Raw genomic sequence first — 15,893 nt, 5'->3', positions numbered from 1 at the left:
GTCTAACCCCAGCCCCAAGCTCTGTCCTCAGTCCTCCTCTTTGACCTTGAGAGTTTCCTGGAGCTTTGGCCAGAGTCGAGACAGAGAAGGTAGAGGGCTTGCAAAACTGGGTGGATCAGTGGATAGAGGAAAAGCCTCCCACCACGGAGGAGTTAGTGCGGTCAGGGAGTACTGAGCTATTATGAAACACGGCCCAGAATTAGCCCCTCTGCTTCTCCCCACCTCCTTCTTTCTTCTTCCTTTTAGAGCGGGGTTTCTCAATCTTGGCCCTATTGACATCTGAAGACCAGATAATTCTTTGTTGTGGGAGCTGTCCTGTGCATTGTAGGGTGCGTATGGCATCCCTGGCCTCTTCTCTACTAGACGCCAGTACTATCTTTCAGTCATGACCATGAAACGTATCGATATGGGAATGTCTCCTCTACCCAGTCCCCCAGTGAAGAACCATTGTTTTATGGTGACCAACCATCCCAGTTTGCCCGGGACTGAGAGATTGGTCACAGTTTCAGTGCTTTAACCAGGATAATTGGGACCAAACAGGGATGCTTGGGCGCCTACACGCGAGACCTCGTCTCCTGCTTAAATAAGGTGTGTGGAAGGAGAGGGCATTGTGTTGACAATGTCCCAGCGGGCTGCAGTTTTGTTACACTGGTGCTATCCCAAGTACATCCACCTTAGACTCCTTTCTTCTTCCCGCATGTGGCCTGCGAGGGGCACAGGGGCAGTGACCCCCTGCACAGAGGCTGGCTGAGTAGCCAGGTGGGTTGTTCCAGGACCAAAGAAGACCAGCGGGCATGCCGGTGCGGGTGTGCATGTGTGTGTGGGTGGGGAGGCACAGTTGCGTGCTGACCACAGCCAGCTCATCGGCGCTGCCCGGGTGGGCTGTGTGCATGTGTGTTTGTACCAGGAGGTAGCGGATTCTGGAGGGGGAGGGCTGGCAGCTCTGTGTCACCTTGGCCCAGGGCCTATAAGGTGTGGGTGTTTTAATTTATTTGATATTTTGAAATATTCTTAATGAGCTACTCTGATCACTTATCAGGGGCCTTTTCCTGGGAGAAACAAGCAAAAGAAGAACCTCACAAATGGTTTGTTAACAGGAGAATTTTTGTTGTGTTGCTGAGAATACATTGGCAATAGTAGTATAGATTTTGGTGCTTGGCAAACCTACAACACACTCCTCAAACATATCATTTGTCTCTGCCTTCTGCTCTTGGTGCCATTCACAGGCTCATTTACAGGATGAAAACGACGGAGTTCTTTTTTTTTTTTTTTTCTTTTTTAAAAAGTTTTTATTTATTTATTTGACAGAGAGAGAGACAGCCAGTGAGAGAGGGAACACAAGCAGGGGGAGTGGGAGAGGAAGAAGCAGGGTTCCCAGTGGAGCAGGGAGCCCGATGCGGGGCTCGATGCAGGGCTCAATCCCAGGACTCTGGGATCACAGCCTGAGCCGAAGGCAGACACTTAACCACTGAGCCACCCAGGCGCCCCACGACTGAGTTCTGAAGACAACACGGCCGAGGTCAAATGCCAGGTTTTGGTTCTGGATCACTGGGCTCTCTGGCTCCTGACCTCTGTGTTCCTCTGGGCTGTGTGAGAATGAGTCCTCTGTGTGAGCTGAGTTGGGGCTTCTGGAAACCTGAATGGTGAAATAAGTGTCGAGGGGGAAGGTGTGAATCATTTCTACGCAGCGGCTCTGACCTCGGCCCTTCCTCCTTCTCTGCCTGCAGCCGGGGGCAAAGAAGCAGGTTCCAGGACGGTGGTGCTTCAGACCGCAGGTCACCTGGCCACAGGGCCTCCCCGGGCTGCTCTCTGCCTGTGCCTTCCTCTGTGCTCTTTGACACAGCTGCTGGGGGTGTGGTTTCCTGACTAAGATTGTTTGCGTTTTCCTCGGTTATGTAAACTGGTGCCTTTGCCAAGAACTCCCTGTGCCCTGGAGCTCTGGGCGGCTTTTTTCCTATTGGCTGGCCAAGTTTCGTTTTTTGGGGAGGCGTATTTTTTCAAGCTGCTCGGCTGCGATACACATCAGTGCCTTTTGGGAGTGAGGTACCTGGAGGTCAGGGACCCAACCGGTAACAATGACAGCAGATGAGTTGGTCTTCTTTGTGAATGGCAAGAAGGTAAGAAGGAGCTGGTCGGACTTCTCTGCTCCCCCGGGGCGGATGTCTGTCCTTTGGAAGAGGCTGCTTCTATTCTTTCTCTTTCGTCTCCTCTCTCACTCGTTCCCCCTCTCGTCCTCTCTCTCCCTCCAAAGTGTTGCTGCATGAGTAACACTGGGGAAAGAAAACCTTCTCAGAGCTGGAACGGAGGCAAGATGCCCAAGGGGCAGAGGAGTGCAGGGGAGGCAAATGAGAAGGGAGACCTGGGTCCCCACCCAGTCTGCAGCAGCGGAGACACTGGCCCAAAGCTGAGAAAGGGGCACAGGGTCCTCGGCGAGGCTGGCGGCCACCCGCCACACCTCTGTCTCTGTGTTTAATCCAATATGTCCTCCGGCTTTTGTTGTTCTCTTTGCTGAGAGAAGGAACAGGAACTGGTTTTCTTGCTAATACCAAGGTATAAGTTAGGCATAGCGTTTGATTCTGGTATTTCATGGTTAATGTGACAGTTAACTTGTATGAGGACATTTACCAACATCTTGTGGCAAGCCACAATTTTTTTTTCCCCCATAAGGGGCATTTTTCTCTCCCTCCCCTCACTTAGTACTGCATATAAATATTTCAAGTCTCTCACTTTGATAAAAATTGCCCACTTGGATGAACTTTATTGGTGCACAGGGACATGGGGGTGGGGAAGTGGGTGGAGCAGAGGGGGACTTCAGACGGGGTACCCGTCCTCCAGGCCCTGCAAGGGTGTGAATCTTTGCAGATTTCACTGCAGGTGCAGGGAGGGACGGTGCAAGCACTTTGCACTGTCCCCGTCCCCCTCCCTACACCACGGCTGAGGTGCTCCAGTCGGCTCCGGCTCCCCAGTCAGGAATGAAAGGGACAGTAAAAGGATAGCCATAGTTGTACCTTGTAAATGGCCATGTGGACAGTGTGAGCGATGACTGTGCCTAAGGAGCCCTCAAAGAAGGGTAGTTTTATTTGTTTTGCTCTATTGGCATTTTTGAGTTGAGAAATTGGGCGACATTTAATTTTCAAGAGCTAAAATGCGCTTCGTGGGCCATCTGGTGCTTAAATGGTCAGAACATGTCTGGGTGACTAGCAAGGGAATTCCGCGAGCCATGGCGACATCAGTGCTCTGAAGACCGTTGGATTCAGTGTGAGGGGTGCCAGTGGGAGGCACTGAGGGTGAGGTCAGCCACGTTCTTCCAGGTTCCGTGTGTCTCTCCATGCCAATTTCTTTTCAGGATTGGCATCTGGCAGCAAGCCAAGAGGTAGGGCGCAGCCTCCCTGTTGATGGTTGTGAAACTTTTGCAACCAACATTTCCAACAACGTTGTTGCATTTAGATTGCCTTGGAGAGATTCAAGAAACAGTTGAATTGACTTTCTCGAAGTGTTACTTACACAAAGCATCTTCGGTGGAATTTTTCTAAGCAGTTTTTACGTTGAGTGAGCAGCTGGATTCAATGACTCCCAAGGCCACATCTTGCTCTAAGAATCTTTTATTTATCATGCCATCAATTCCTGTGTGATAGGACAAGGTTCTGCTCTTCTTTAGGGATGGTGTGCTGTGATGCGCCAGACACGAAAAGGGACGTTTCAAGGTAAATCTGGCTTGGCGAACTCGTTTGCCCCTGTGTCTTAAATCCACTTTAGGAAGGCAATTTAACATTTTTAGATGGTACCGTCATTATCAAACCCTATTATCTCTGGAAACTTCCACTATTGTCAGTTTCTGTGATGCATAGTCGTGTTTGTAATTTATAAGCCTGTGGCCTCTTGAGAAACTGCTGGAAAGGTGGAGCGACAGTCTAAGGAGTGATGAGGTGAAAGCAGTGCTTTGCCAACAAGACCAAGCAGGAATTCCCAGTCAGATCAAGGCGGCTGTGAGTAAGTGTGTTCCCATTTCTATTTCTAAGATCTTTCTGGATCTAGATCTTTCGTTACTGGATATTGTGCAGAGAAGTTACCAAAGAAGCTGTTGGAATGGGTGACTCACTCTTAAATGTAAGCCTCTTCTTCTCCCTGTTTCAGGCTGTCCAGGACTCTGTCTCCACCGACTGGGGTCCTGGAAAGGGTGTAGGATGTCAACGATCAAATGCCTCTGGGGCCTTCTGTGGTGGTGATGGGCCTTGAGGACCATCGTTTCCATGTCTTCTGTTCTAGCATCAGACTTGGAGGGAAAGAAAGAGCCGCGCAGGATTTTGGTGTTATTGTAGTGACAGTCGTTTTGGTGCACGGGATTCTAGAGTTTCTGAGCAGTCGCTCTCTGTTTCGTGGAGATTGCGGTGCACGGAGGAGTGTGGCAGACTTGGCATGCAGAGCCCTGCTACAGGTGTGCAGGAGTGATCCCCACAGAAGCAGGTGGCAGCTACAGAGAGCCTCACCGTGGGTTTGACTCCTTCCCTCACACTTACGAGCTCCCCCCAGGCCTGTGCCTGTGAGGTATGTAGGCACTGGGTGAATATGATCTCCAAGAAGAGGCCGGGCGTCTGTGCCTCGGGACCTTACAGAACAGTTAAGGAGATGGATTATAATTAGTCAAAGTACTGTCTTACAAAATGTATTTTACAAAAACTATTCCCATGAAATGCTCTTTTCAGATATTCTTTTTTAAGATTTATTTATTTGAGAGAGAGAGCAAGAATGCGCACACATGAGAGTGGGGGGAGGGGCAGAGGGAGAGAATCTCAAGCAGATTCCCCTCTGAGTGTGGAGCTGGACACGGGGCTCCATCCCACAACCCATGAGAACATGACCTAGGCTGAAATCACGAGTCTTAACCCACTGAGCCACCCAGGCACCCCTTCTTTTCAGATATTCTTAAACCACTTAGCACAGCGTTGGCACCTAGCAGGTGCCCCATTAATGAGAACAGAAGGAATGCATGAGTATTAAAAGCCCTTAGAAATTCTCTACTGAAGAGATTTATTTTTTACACATTTTTTTCATTTTGAAATTATTGATTTTTTTTATTTTTTATTTTTTAAAGATTTTATTTATTTATTTGATAGAGACAGCCAGCGAGAGAGGGAACACAAGCAGGGAGAGTGGGAGAGGAAGAAGCAGGCTCCTAGCGGAGAAGCCTGATGTGGGGCTCGATCCCATAACGCCAGGATCACGCCCTGAGCCGAAGGCAGATGCTTAACCGCTGTGCCACCCAGGCACCCCTGAAATTATTTTAAATGTACAAAAAAGTTGCATGAAGAATACAAAGAAATACTCAATAGAGTATTCACATTCACCAGCTGTTCACATTTTGCCACATTTGCTTTATTATGATCTCCTTCATTCTCTCTCCCCTGTACACACACACACACACACACGCACGCACACACGCACACACACGAATAGGTGTTTATGTGATACACACATGCATTAGATATATATGGATATGTTTATAGATATAGATAGATACATAGACGTATTTAAGTACCTAAATAATTTTACATATTTATTTATGTATATAATTAATAGAAATAAATACATAAAGTATAAAATTTTCTTTCTGAACCATTTGAGGGCAATTTCCTATATCATGCCATTTTACCCCTTAAATGAAGAGTAAGAATATTCTTATAGAACCAGTCTCTATAAAAATCTGGAACTCCAGCGTTGATGTAATACTATTATCTACTCTATAGCCCTTCTGCAACATATTCCAATTTCACCAACAGTGTCATTTATAACTTTTCCCCCAAACCCAGGACCCAGGGTCATACTACACAGTCAGGTGCCATGTCTCTTAAGTTTCCTTTAAGCTGGAACGGCTGTTTACCTTTCCTTGTCTTTTGTGACATTGATGTTTATGAAGAGAATAGCCCATTCGTTCTTAGAACATCTCTCATTTTGAGTTTGTGTCATGCTTTCTTATAATTAGATTCAGGGTTTACATTTTGGGCAGAAGTGCCAGAGAAGTGGTAAGTATTTCTCGGTGCATTACATTGGGAGGCACGGATGTCAGTTTCCCCCATTATTTGGAATGTGACCTTTGACCACTTGGTTAAGGTGGTATCCAACAGTTTTCTCTACTGTAAGATAACTTTTTTACCCTTTATAGTTAGTAAATAATCTGTCTGAAGATACTTTGAGTCTATGTGAGTATCTTGATCATCAAAATTTCAGCCACTAGTTTTAGCACCCATTGATGATTCCAGACTGGATCAGTTACTGTGCTGATTGCAAGATGGCTAACCATACTGATTAGTTGGCATTCCTCTGTCGGGAAGAACTTACCCTCCTCTCCAATTTGTTTGTTTATTAGGTATCACTTTGAGCTCCTAATTTTTAATCTTATTTAATGGATTATAATCCACTAGAGCTATTATTTGTTTTGATGCTTAAATCTTATCAGAACAATCTGCTGAACCTAGCATTTCCTAAGCTCATATCCCCATAAAGTGTTTGTCCTTTGGAATACCCATTGGCATCCTGTTCAGAGAGGGTTCCATGGCGTTTGCCAGGGCCAACCCTGCAGCCGTGCTGTGAGATGGCACAGCCATTCTCTGTAGGAATGCAGGGAAGGTTGGACCACTCATGGCTGGGGTGATATAAAAAGCCTTTTCCAGGGAAGAATTTGGGGTCTTCTAAGTCAAGATGTAGGTGGAAGAGGAGTGGAATGGTCAAAGCCACAGAGTCAGAGGTATACATTGTATTTTCTCGAGTGTGAGGACCAGGTTTGCAGGGAAGTAGGAGGGGAAAAGGCTGAAAATGAAGATTGGGGATGTACGGAAAAGGGCCTTGGAAGACAGCCTAGGGAACTTGGATGTTACCTGGCATATCTGGGAAGTCATGGAAGGCACAGAGCAGGGGACTGATGTGATGAGAGCCAAGCTGGAAGACACGAGGAAGCAACAGCTTGGGGAGAAGGTAGTAAGCCAAGAGGCTCTTCCTGCCATTTCCAAGAAAAGTGATAGGGATCTTTATTTGTGCATTTATGATTTCTCTAAGAGAAAAGAAATAGCTTCCTGTGTGAACTTTGTAACCAGGACTTTGAACAAACCAGATTTGTGGGGTGTAATCATGAAAGGAAACTAATTGGATTTTCCACTTTCCTTTAAACTTTTTTTCGGGAGGCAAATTCTGGCAGTTTTATGACTTTCTGGATTGCTCTTAATCAATAAAAAATCCTATGGTCATTTCTAAGTTTCCATACACAGCCTCAATTCAGGTTAAAGGGGGGAGGTTAGCAAGAAAGTTCTCATTTAATGAGTGCTGGTGGAAGATGGCTTCCCACCACTGGAACATTCAGTTGCAAGTCTCATGACACGGGGGATGTTCTTTTCTCTGGCCAACTGCTCTTCCTCAGCCTCCAGTTCTGGGAGGTCCACTCCACATGGACCCTGTTGGAGATCCCAAACGTTACGTAGTCAGTGTTTGGGGGATGATTTAAACACCTCCGCACCAGCTCTCTCTCTCTTGCATGGTCTATACCAGGTGCACAGCCAACACGTCACATCCTCTGTCCTTCCCAGACTCTGGGAGTGCACACCAATCCCAACACCGCCATTTCTTCTTTGGCTTGTCTGGTAAGCCCATCTCTAGCTTTTAGATATGCCAGACCACCATATCCCCTGTCCTACAAAGGCTGTATGTTAGCTTCACCTGTAGGGCTAGGGAAGCCCCCTCACGAAGTTTGAGGTGTGAGGCAAGTACCTCCTCCCCTCAACCTTAGGAAGATGGAAGACTCATAGTGCTGTTCTCTCTAAGGAAACTCTTGTCACGTATTCTCTCTCCTTGACCATCCCAGTCACCCAAACCCTATGACCCTTCATAAGGTATGATGAGTATGAGTAGTGATACAGGTTTTTGTGGATTTCCTTTGATTCTTTGCATCGGAAACTCATTTTGTAGACAACCTTTCCATCTTATTGAATAAACCATTTGTGGACTTTTGGGTTGAGATTTCTCCTCTATGTCTGACATATGTTATGTTGTTGGCTCTGATAGTGCAATACTGCGTGTTGAGCACGGACCGACAGACTGGCCCTATAGTCCCTGAGAATGTGCATGCTGGAGGCACAGCCAGAGAGCTGCGTGCTGCCATTTTTAGCTATTCCTGGGGTGATCCAGCAGCTGGAAATGAGATGACATGTTTTTTCTTTCTTTTTAAATTTTATTTATTTATTTGACAGAGAGAGAGAGCACAAGTAGACAGAACATCAGGCAGAGGCAGAGGGAGAAGCGGGCTCCCCACTGAGCAGAGAGCCTGATGTGGGACTTGATCCCAGGACGCTGGGATCATGACCCGAGCCGAAGGCAGCCGCTTAAATGACTGAGCCATCCAGGTGCTCCGAGATGACATGTTTGACTTGAAGGGGGCTCTGCCTGGGTCAGCTCATTGTGCCGGGTGTAACACCTGAGCCCTCTGGGGTGGGTCCAGAGCACAGCACTAATGCCGAAGGTTAGAACTGGGGAAGAGCAACACGCACACAGTTTGGCTTGTAGTTAATATGTTCATTCTTCTGGAATTGTCAGGAAAAAAGACCTTCATTTTCATGATACATTGAGCGTATCCCTATTAACTCCACAAATTCTTGGGTGAGACAATGGCTGAGTATACCTAGGATACATTTTTCTTTTGTTTTTGTTCTTACAGGTGGTGGAGAAAAATGCAGATCCAGAAACAACCCTTTTGGCCTACCTGAGAAGAAAATGTATCCTGACTTTGGAGTGGGGCTGGGGGAGGGGGGCAGTGGGGACTCATTCTCTAGGGTTATGTCATTTTCTAGTGACTGTGAGAGGCCGTGAAGAGTGGGAGACAGAGCCCTGGAGTAGGGCTCCAGACCCCTGCGTCTCAGTTGTGGCTCTGTCACTCAGCAGCTGGGTGACCCCGGGGAAGTCTTTTCAGCTCTCCAGGTAGAAATTCATCGACCGTCGAATGAGAGGATTATTTTTGATGTTTCTTAAGATCTCTTCCCGGTAAGACTCTAGTGATGCCAAGGTTTAATCCTGGGCCTGTAAAATGAATAACTGTGAAAGGCCCTCATTAGCCCTGGGGAACTCTGTGGCCATTCCCCTCAGGAGGAGTGGGCCTTCCTCAGGAGATCTTTGCTGATCCGTAAAGGGCTTGCTAGGGAATCTTTCCAGTTCTGTGAAGGTGGAAGGAATGTCAGAGGAAGGCGTGTTTGTTGGGAAAGGATGACTGAGTGGGGAAGTGTGTAAAGGTGCCATCAGTTGTGGAGATGGCAGGCACTGAGAGGCAAGGGACAGGGGACTCCTGAGCACTTACTGTAGGTCGGTGAAGTTCAAGCTGATTTTCATGGTGGATCTCACTGATCCCTATAGCAATTCCTTTGACAGAGGAGGAAGTGAAGTTGGCACATGAGAAGGGACCTGCTTCTTGCTTTAGATTCTGGGCCAATGCTGGCAGAGCCCAGACAAAAGCCTAGAGCCATGCTCTTAACCTTCCAGTCACACTGGACACTCTTCAGGGCTGGTCATTGGGATGATGTTTAGCCTGACCTCTGTTAACCCATCCCTCTCACTCCCAGCATCAGGGATGTCCAGTGGCTCATTCAGGCACCCTATTTGAGGACAACAGAGTGTTGTTTCAGTACCCACAGAAGCAAGCCTAAAGTCCACGGCCTTCCCTCTGGCTCGCTCAGCTCTTTCCAGATGATATCTGGCTCCGGTGTACTTTGTCCTGGATTCTCCATCGAGAGAGGGCAAGCCTGGAGTTTCAGGGCCCCTGAACCTGGTGGCTCTTTTGCAGAGGGGGAATCGCTCAGTAGGATCAGGAGACCGCACAGAAGTCCACTGCTGGCCGCTCTACCTGGCGGTCTGAGAAGAGAGGCACATTCTCACAGATGATGGACACCAGTGTCAGTTTTCTGATGAAGGTTTGAAGGCCCAGAAGCCTTCTGAGACTCCTGATCATAGCAACTGCTAGTTTAAAGGTCAAATCTCAGATGAAACCTGAAACTGAAAGTTTTCACAGAAATGAAGGTCAGGTGGCTTTTTGCTGACTGTGGTGAGTTCATTTCTGAGAGTTCTGGGAAAGAGGAAAAACCCCAGGCTTGACTTCCATACTGGCTTCTGAAAAAATCCCCGGGCTAGAAGATTTTGCTAGACTTTGGGCTACTAAGTCATCTGAACTACTGCTAGGTGCAGATATTCTGATGAGTCAGAGGAATAACTTAGGATATAGGCAGCTCATCCCAGACGTGTTTTAGAAGAGGGAGCCACATGGCGAGGGAGGAGCCCCCAAATCTGAAGTCAGATGATTGTGTCTGGGCCCTCATACAAGGAGACCTGAGTGACTGTGTGGCCTTGCTGGGCTCACCTTACCTCCTGGGCCTCAGTTTGCTTTGTTTTGTTTTACTCGGTGGGGAAATAGGAGCTCCTGCCCCACCCGCTCACTAAATTATTGTGAAGATCAAATGGGTCCAATGGGTGTAAGTATTTTTCAAGTATAAGGTGCTGTGTCATTGTTTAAAGAGACTAATGTCCAGCATGTTAAAGGTAATAAGTAAATATTCCTGAAATGACTGAATAATCAAACCATTAATGGCCATCTAGAATTTGTGATGAATTTTCATCTCATCTTGCAAACGAGGGAAGCGACCTGCGATAATGACCTCCATCTTTGGTAGAGAGCTGGATAGCTTGGAGCCCGTGTGTCTCAGGGACAGAGCAGGGCTGCTGTCTCAGGCAGTGCTCTCTAGAATAGCCTAGTACTTAGGCACGTGAACAGATTCAACGTTATCAGACTATTCCTGCAAGTACATGTAAGAGATGGCTCCAATCCCAGCCCCCGACCTCAAAGATTATCTTCATTCTCATTTCTGGTCACATATCCTATGGGTCGGGGGTGTTCAAAAGCCCCTTGTCCAACCCTAATTTTGGTTTCTGGACTTCATCAACCCAAAAGGTCCAAGGTGACAAGTCGGAACTCAGTAGGTCCTAGAACAGATCAATGTCTCTGTCTGGCTCAAGTGGCTTCGGGCCGGGGTGACGTGAGGTCTGCTCCACGTGCTCAGCCTTTGCAGTGCCTGGTTCACCTGCCTGGTGAGACCACAGGGTTGGGAGCCTCTCGGACCACGCCAGGAAGACCCCGATGCCAAGAAACATCTCCAGGGTTGGAGAGCAGTAGGACTCCAGTCCTGGAGAACACTTGCTGGCTGTCTGATGGGACCCTGATGCTTTTCCTCATAGCTGCAGGGGAGATGGTCCCATTCTCTGCCTTCTGGGGTGCAGGGTAGGCTTTCTGGATGAGGAGGCTGTGTGGGGCTGCTGCCTCCCCGGGTTGAGGGGCTCGAGCCTGTGTGTGGCAATGGGTGGCTCTATCCTTACAGTTCTGCCCATGCACTTCTCAGCAGCCTAGCAAAGACTCTTGTGTGAATTCATGTTCCTTAACCCTCGACCATCCAGTGAGACTGAGCGGGACCAAGCTGGGCTGTGGAGAAGGGGGCTGTGGGGCTTGCACCGTGATGCTTTCCAAGTATGACCGTTTCCAGAACAAGATCGTGTATCCTTTGCCCACTGGCTGATTGTCCATGCAAGGACTGTGATGCAGGGGTCAGGTTGCAAGTGTGTGTGTATGTGTATGTATGCACGTGTGACCTTTCTAAGATCCAGACTCATTTCCAATCCCATGAAATCCTTCAGTCAGTCTCCACTGCCTTTGGGATAAAGTCCAATCTCTGTGCTTAGCACTTGGAGCTCCTCACGGCGTGCCCCATCTTTCCTCTCCAGGTGTCTCTCTCCGTGGGCCCAGCACTCCATCCTTATGGGGACAATTGTGGACTACTGACACTCTCTGCCTACTCATTTCCTGGTCTTTGCATAAGCTGTTGCCCAGGTCTTGAATGTCCTTTCTTCTAGGACTTCTCCACCTGGATAACTCTTGCTAGCTCTTTAGGACTGGGCAAAATGTCACCTCCTTCGGGAAGCCTTCCTTGACCTCCCAAGATTGGGTTAGGTACTCCATGTCTGTGCTGGTCCCACAGTACTCTGTGCTCAGCCCTCCCGAAACATCCACCATAAACTGTTTAAATTACATCTTCACACTGGCTTCACACATTTTCCTGGGTTGACCTCGGACTATTGAGGAATATCTTACCTTTATTTCCTCAGCCCTCAGCAGAGTGCCTGACATGTGATTGGCCCTCAGAAATGATGTTGCTTGTATAGAATGGTGAATAGAAGAATGGACATAAGGAAACTCTGTTTAAGGGGCTGGTGTCTCATGTTTCCTGGGGGTCGCCCCTCCCTCGCCCCTCCCTTTCTCCTCCCACAGAGGATTGGAGACAAGGGGGTGAGAGCAAGGGAGCAAAAGTGACTGGAGGTTCTGAAATTGAAGAGGCTAAGGAAGGGCCCTCCAGAGAAAGGAGCAAGAACTGGACCTGGAACCTTCCAGAAATTTCCTCTTGATTCAGCCTCCAGGGTGGGACTGAGTATGAGGTGGCTGAGGGTGACCCTGGCCCCATGTTCCAGCTTGGGGGCCAGTGCTCCACAGGACTCTACAGGGGCTCATGTCTCACTGGGGTGGGGGGAGCTTCCTTTGTTGCTAGCCAAGAGTCCTGGGTAGAGAGGCAAGGACAACCATGGAAAAGCCCAGAATGTAACGTAGAGTGAGGGGTCATGAGAAAGCACCTCAAAGTCTCCGATGGCTGGAGTGGACAATGGAATGACCTTAATCTGGGGCTCTAGCCACTTTTCTGCCAATGCCTGCCTGGCCCCCATCTGCTCTTTGCATCATGTTGCCGTGACGACAGTGGAAGGAATAGGAAGCACCAAGTCGCGACTGCATCCTGTGCAGGTAACTGGAGGCAAGGGAGGCTCATGCCAGGGCTGCAGACTTGTTTGGGGTGTGAGGCTGAGTGTCACTGCCTGGGCAGGAGGCACCGTGGTCCAGCCACCTCCCTCACTTCCACCTCTCCTGGCGAGGTGGGGGGGCGGTGTGGGGGGGATGTTGTGAGGCGGAAAGATAAGGCCCCAAGCCTAAAGCTCCCTCCTGCAGCTGCGGTGGGTGTGACATTGCAGGACCTTGAGGGAACCACGAGGTCCGCCAGATATGGGGGCCAGGGCTGTCCGGCTATGCCAGAATTGGAGGGAGGAGGGCAAGGCACAACCTCACCCAGCCCCCCACCCCCAAGTGTGCTTAGGAAACCCCCGAAGTCTCAGGTTCAAGATTCCAAATGCTCCGTGCCCTTGATTAAAAAGCCCACCTCGTCCCTGCTCCCTGGAATGGTGATCCCATTGCTCGTTTCGAGCGCCACCTGCGGGTAATAGTGAGGCCTCCATCCTCCTTAACATGAAGGTTAGTAAGGGTTTAATAAGAGAGTAGAGGCGTCTGAGTGTCTGACCAAGGCTTTTTTTCTGATGGTATCAGGCTGCCCGGCAGTGGATTGAAATTAGGAACCAAGACTGGAGAGTAATCTGGGAAGTTTTGTGGAGAGAATCAGGATACTCTTAGGCAGCGTGGCAACACGTGAGGGCAAAGGCCATTGTTCCCAATGCTTTTTGTATGGGGAAACTGAGGCAGGGAGGTCTTCCAGACATTACAGTCACAGAAGGTGCCAGAGGCATGCTCGTTGGCCACTTGAGGAAGCCTGTTGCTCAGATCCTGCCTTCCTTGGGCCCCTTATGTGGGTGCCGGGCCAGGGCGTCCTGCTGAGTGAGCGGGTTGTACTCTCAGGGAGGGGAGTGGAGGGGTGAGTTGAATGAGTCACATGAGGTCACAGCATGTAACACATCAGTTCTACGGCTTCATTTCTAAGGCAGCAAAAGGGCAAATTATAAAAAACTTGTCCAACCTGCAGGAGATGTGAAGGGTTAATTCGGGCTTGTAATTTGAAACAAGCAGATAAAAGAGCAGTGTAAACACCTGGACGCATCTGAATAATCCACTAACCCCTCCCTTTCCAATGGTACAGACTCATGCTCCCTATACACTCATCTTGGCCCCTAGTAAGTTGGAGAGCCACATTCCACTTCTCCTTGTCTACTGGGGTTTTTTTCTTGTGGTTCCTAGGACACTATGCTTCGCTCTTGTTCCTCCCATCTCCAGGCTGGTGCCGGGTGCTGGCTCTAGGCCTCCTGAGTTCCTAATTACTGCAGCCCCTCCCGCCCCCCAGCTCGGGCTGGGCCCCTTCCCCCTCTCCTGCTCCCCTGTCCCCCCACGGCGAGTTCAGTACCATCTACGGTGAACGGCATTCGCATTTATATCTTCGGCTTTGACCTCTCCTCAGAGGTTAGATTCGTATTTCCAACTGCCTCTTGACATCACTATATGGATGTCTCCTCTCAAACTTCACAAACCCTCCTTTTGCCCTGTCTTTCTCCCCCAGTCTTCCTCCATCTGAGTCAATGGCAAAGCATCCGCTCAATTGCTCAAGATAAAAACCTAGGAGTCACCTTTGATTCTTTCTCTGGATCACCACACCCAATCCATCCAGGAGTGGTGTCAACTTTACTTCCAAACCCTATGAGGAAGCCTTCATTTTCTTTCCCCTGTTACTGCTTGGTCTGAGCCACCATTCCCTCTTGCCTGGACCACTGTGTCCTGGTCACCATTTCTATTCTTGTCCCTTGTAATCTATTCATTCCCTACCCACAGCTAGAGTAATTCTTCTTTTTTTTTTTTTTTTCTTAAGAGAGAAAGAGAGAGAGCAAGGCAAGGGCAGAGGGAGAGGGAGAGAGAACAGGGCAGGGGCAGAGGGAGAGGGAGAGAGAGAATCTTAGGTAGGCTCCATGCTCAGCGCAGAGCCGAACATGGGACTCAGTCTCATAACCCTGAGATCATGACCTGAGTCAAACTCAAGGGTTGGACGCTTAACCCACTCAGCCACCCAGGCTCCCCCAGAGTGATCCTTAACAAGCATAATTAGATCAAATACATTCTTACCTGATCCAAGTCATGTTATTAAATTCAACTTAAAACTCACCTCTTCAGAGTGGCTGTTTCAGAGCACTCCCAAGTGGCCACTGGTCCCTCTGGGTCCCGTCAGCCTCTACTCAATCTCTACATAGCATTGACCTCTACCTGGAATTTTCCTGTTTCTTTTGTCAGTATTTCCTCTACTAACTTCCCGAGACTGGTGCTCTCGTCTGTTCTTCATTACTCTGTCTCCAGTACCCTTACCATGCCTGGCACGGAGTAAGTTCTCAGTAAATATTAATAAAACGGATGAACATATATGCTAGGCATTTAGCGATTTTACTTATGTACCAAGAGAGACTCCCAAGACACAAAATAATAATAACAATAGTAATAATAATAATGTGGACATGGAGAATCTCCTACTAAAAGTCTTGCAGAGTTTGAATGACAATTCTGTGACATTCAATGCATATAACAAATTCTATATGGCACATTTCCAAATTTTTATGTCCCCATGGATTCCAAGCATTGCTGTTATTTAAGATTGTCATGATATTCTAGTTTGGAAAGAAAAATGTGTTCATTTGGTTCTTAATAAATGCTGGTTGCGCTGGATTGCAGGCTAGTGTGTATCAAAAGAACAGGAGATGCCCTTTAGCAGATGACTGGATAAAGAAGATGTGATCCATATATACAATGGAATATTACTCAGCCATCAGAAAGAATGATTACCCAACATTTGTAGCAACATGGACGGGACTGGAGGAGATTATGCTAAGTGAAATAAGTCAAGCAGAGAAAGACAATTATCATATCGTTTCACTCATTTATGGAACATAAGAAGTAGGAAGATCGGTAGGGGAAGAAAGGGAAGAAGGAAGGGGAGTTAAACGGAAGGGAGAATGAACCATGAGAGACTATGGACTCTGGGAAACAAACTGAGGGCTTCGCGGGGGGGGGGGGGGGG

At 48.3% G+C, this 15,893-nt stretch overlaps 1 protein-coding gene across 1 annotated transcript in view; it reads left to right on the top strand.

Annotated features, from left to right (window-relative positions):
* The first annotated feature begins 1,877 nt into the window (after positions 1-1,877).
* The window catches only part of XDH (xanthine dehydrogenase), a 60,187-nt gene continuing 46,171 nt past the window's right edge, over positions 1,878-15,893 (top strand). Inside the window, exons 1-4 of the mRNA XM_008700260.2 lie at positions 1,878-2,117; positions 8,699-8,756; positions 11,473-11,569; positions 12,754-12,862. Of these exons, the coding sequence (XP_008698482.1) occupies positions 2,076-2,117; positions 8,699-8,756; positions 11,473-11,569; positions 12,754-12,862 (306 nt within the window). The 5' untranslated portion in view covers positions 1,878-2,075. The remainder of the gene's footprint in view (positions 2,118-8,698; positions 8,757-11,472; positions 11,570-12,753; positions 12,863-15,893) is intronic.

Source organism: Ursus maritimus, unplaced genomic scaffold (genome assembly GCF_017311325.1).
Source record: "Ursus maritimus isolate PB19 unplaced genomic scaffold, ASM1731132v1 scaffold_6, whole genome shotgun sequence".
Classification (NCBI taxonomy): Eukaryota; Metazoa; Chordata; class Mammalia; order Carnivora; family Ursidae; genus Ursus; species Ursus maritimus.
Note: the sequence above shows the minus strand (reverse complement) of the source record. Positions and strands in the feature narration are given on the sequence as shown.